Consider the following 1,911-nt stretch of genomic DNA (forward strand, 5'->3'; position numbering starts at 1 on the left):
TTGTCATATGTGCTACCTGCATGAGAAACTAGAAATTGTAGACCTGAAAGATAGATTAATAAATTACAGACTAAGATGGTTAAGACAAATTTTGTGAATGAATAAAGAATCATAACATGAAAATAAGAGGAAAATTACCAAAATAAAGAACAAGATCGGTACAACAGATTAAGAACAATGTCACACAGAAGAAAGGAAGACTATGGAAGGAAAATTATGAGGAGTTTTGGGATGGCAGAGATACACAGAGGCTTAGGTGTGAGAAAACCCACAGAAATGTGGAATCATTGCAGTAAGTAGCAATCCTGAATGGGGCTTAGCTTTTCATGTGATGGTCGGTTGCTAATTATAATTCATCAGTAAATACAACCTAAAGCAAAACTCTAATTTTTTAAACTTTAATATAAAGTAACCTACAATGCTACAAGCCGGAAGGTCGCGGGTTCAAGCCCCAATGAGGTAACTGGATTTTTTCAATTGACCTAATCCTTCCAGCCGCACTATGGCCCTGGGGTCGACTCAGCCTCTAACAGAAATGAGTACCAGGAATTAGTTAAATAATTTTCTTGGGGAGTAAAGCGCGGCTAGCACATAAGGCTGACAACCTTACCGCCATCTTTGAGCCAACTGTCTAGATAATGTGGGACCCTCAGCATCTCACGACCCTATGGACCTTCATGGCCTGTTACAGGGATAGCTTTACTTTACTTAAATATAATACCAAAAAATATAATAGTTATAGTGTCATTATTCAGTCTTCTGGAATTAAGCAGCAGAATTTTCTCTACTAAAGGTGTGATGGTTACATCATCACAGCTACACTTGGAAAATATAATTCATCACATGAACATGAGATGGGAATCAGAAGAGCAAAGACTTTGAAGTATACAGCCTAATTTTTAGAGCCCAGTATCTTTATTATGCAAGGAATATCATAACCTCATTTTTGCAGATACAAGGCACATTAAAATTATGGGATGAACTACAAATATGTAACACTCAGACACATCTTATAACTATTTTATGCAAATACACAAGAAAGAAAGAGAATTATTCCAAAGTTATGACACAGAGAAACATGTTCTATGGAAAATATTTTAACATTTATTCTGAGGCATTACTGTAAAATTTTCAGTAGGAAATATTTTGTATTTCTAGACACATAAAAATGACAAAAACGTACTTACGGATTCAGTGTATCTTTTAGCTCTAATGTGAGAACGGATTTGATCAGTAAGTTTGGTCTCTTTGCTTCTGTTCAGAACTGAGAATTCTTTATATATCCATGATAAACTTCCAGCCTCGGTCAGCTCTCGTTTCTTGTTGTACTGTGCAACCATCTGACGCGCATTGGAAAACATTAATTCAGACAGGTGATGTTCCGTGACTTCCAGGTAGTCTCGTGGAAGAGTTCCCTGCAAGAGGACCATTTCACAGATACAACGAACTTTCCTGGCTTCAATACCTGGCAGGAACAGGGTCTTTCCTCTTCAGTCAGAATGCCCACTCTGGCTCTAAGGCACATACAGCAACAAAATTTATTTCAAAACCAACCATGACTTTAACAGTATATGAATGAACAAAGCATTTTTATGTCAAGATATCTGATCTGTTGAAATAAGGCAATAACCTACAGTATGACAATTCAGTCAACATAAGTTGGTCATTTTCATTCATGCATGTAGCTCACATTCATATATCAGAGCTGGTTTCATCAAAACTGATTAACCAAAGACAGACTTTCGTCCGAAGTAAGAAGCAGAAAATGTTGAAAATCCATTATTTTGTATGGTTCTAGAATATCTCTATATAAATTACATGCAACAGAAATCTTACCTCTACACACCAACCAAAACAGGCCAAGAAGAAATATGATCTGTTCACTGATACGGAAAGCATTAATACACATTT

General features: G+C 36.3%; 1 protein-coding gene across 1 annotated transcript in view; it reads right to left on the minus strand.

Moving 5' to 3' along the window:
• LOC111868949 (GPI ethanolamine phosphate transferase 1) overlaps window positions 1–1,911 on the minus strand; it is a 20,915-nt gene that overhangs the window by 14,315 nt on the left and 4,689 nt on the right. Inside the window, exon 7 of the mRNA XM_033753251.1 lies at window positions 1,163–1,415. Within this exon, the coding sequence (XP_033609142.1) occupies window positions 1,163–1,415 (253 nt within the window). The remainder of the gene's footprint in view (window positions 1–1,162; window positions 1,416–1,911) is intronic.

Source organism: Cryptotermes secundus, unplaced genomic scaffold (assembly GCF_002891405.2).
Source record: "Cryptotermes secundus unplaced genomic scaffold, Csec_1.0 scaffold1090, whole genome shotgun sequence".
In the NCBI taxonomy this organism is placed as follows: Eukaryota; Metazoa; Arthropoda; class Insecta; order Blattodea; family Kalotermitidae; genus Cryptotermes; species Cryptotermes secundus.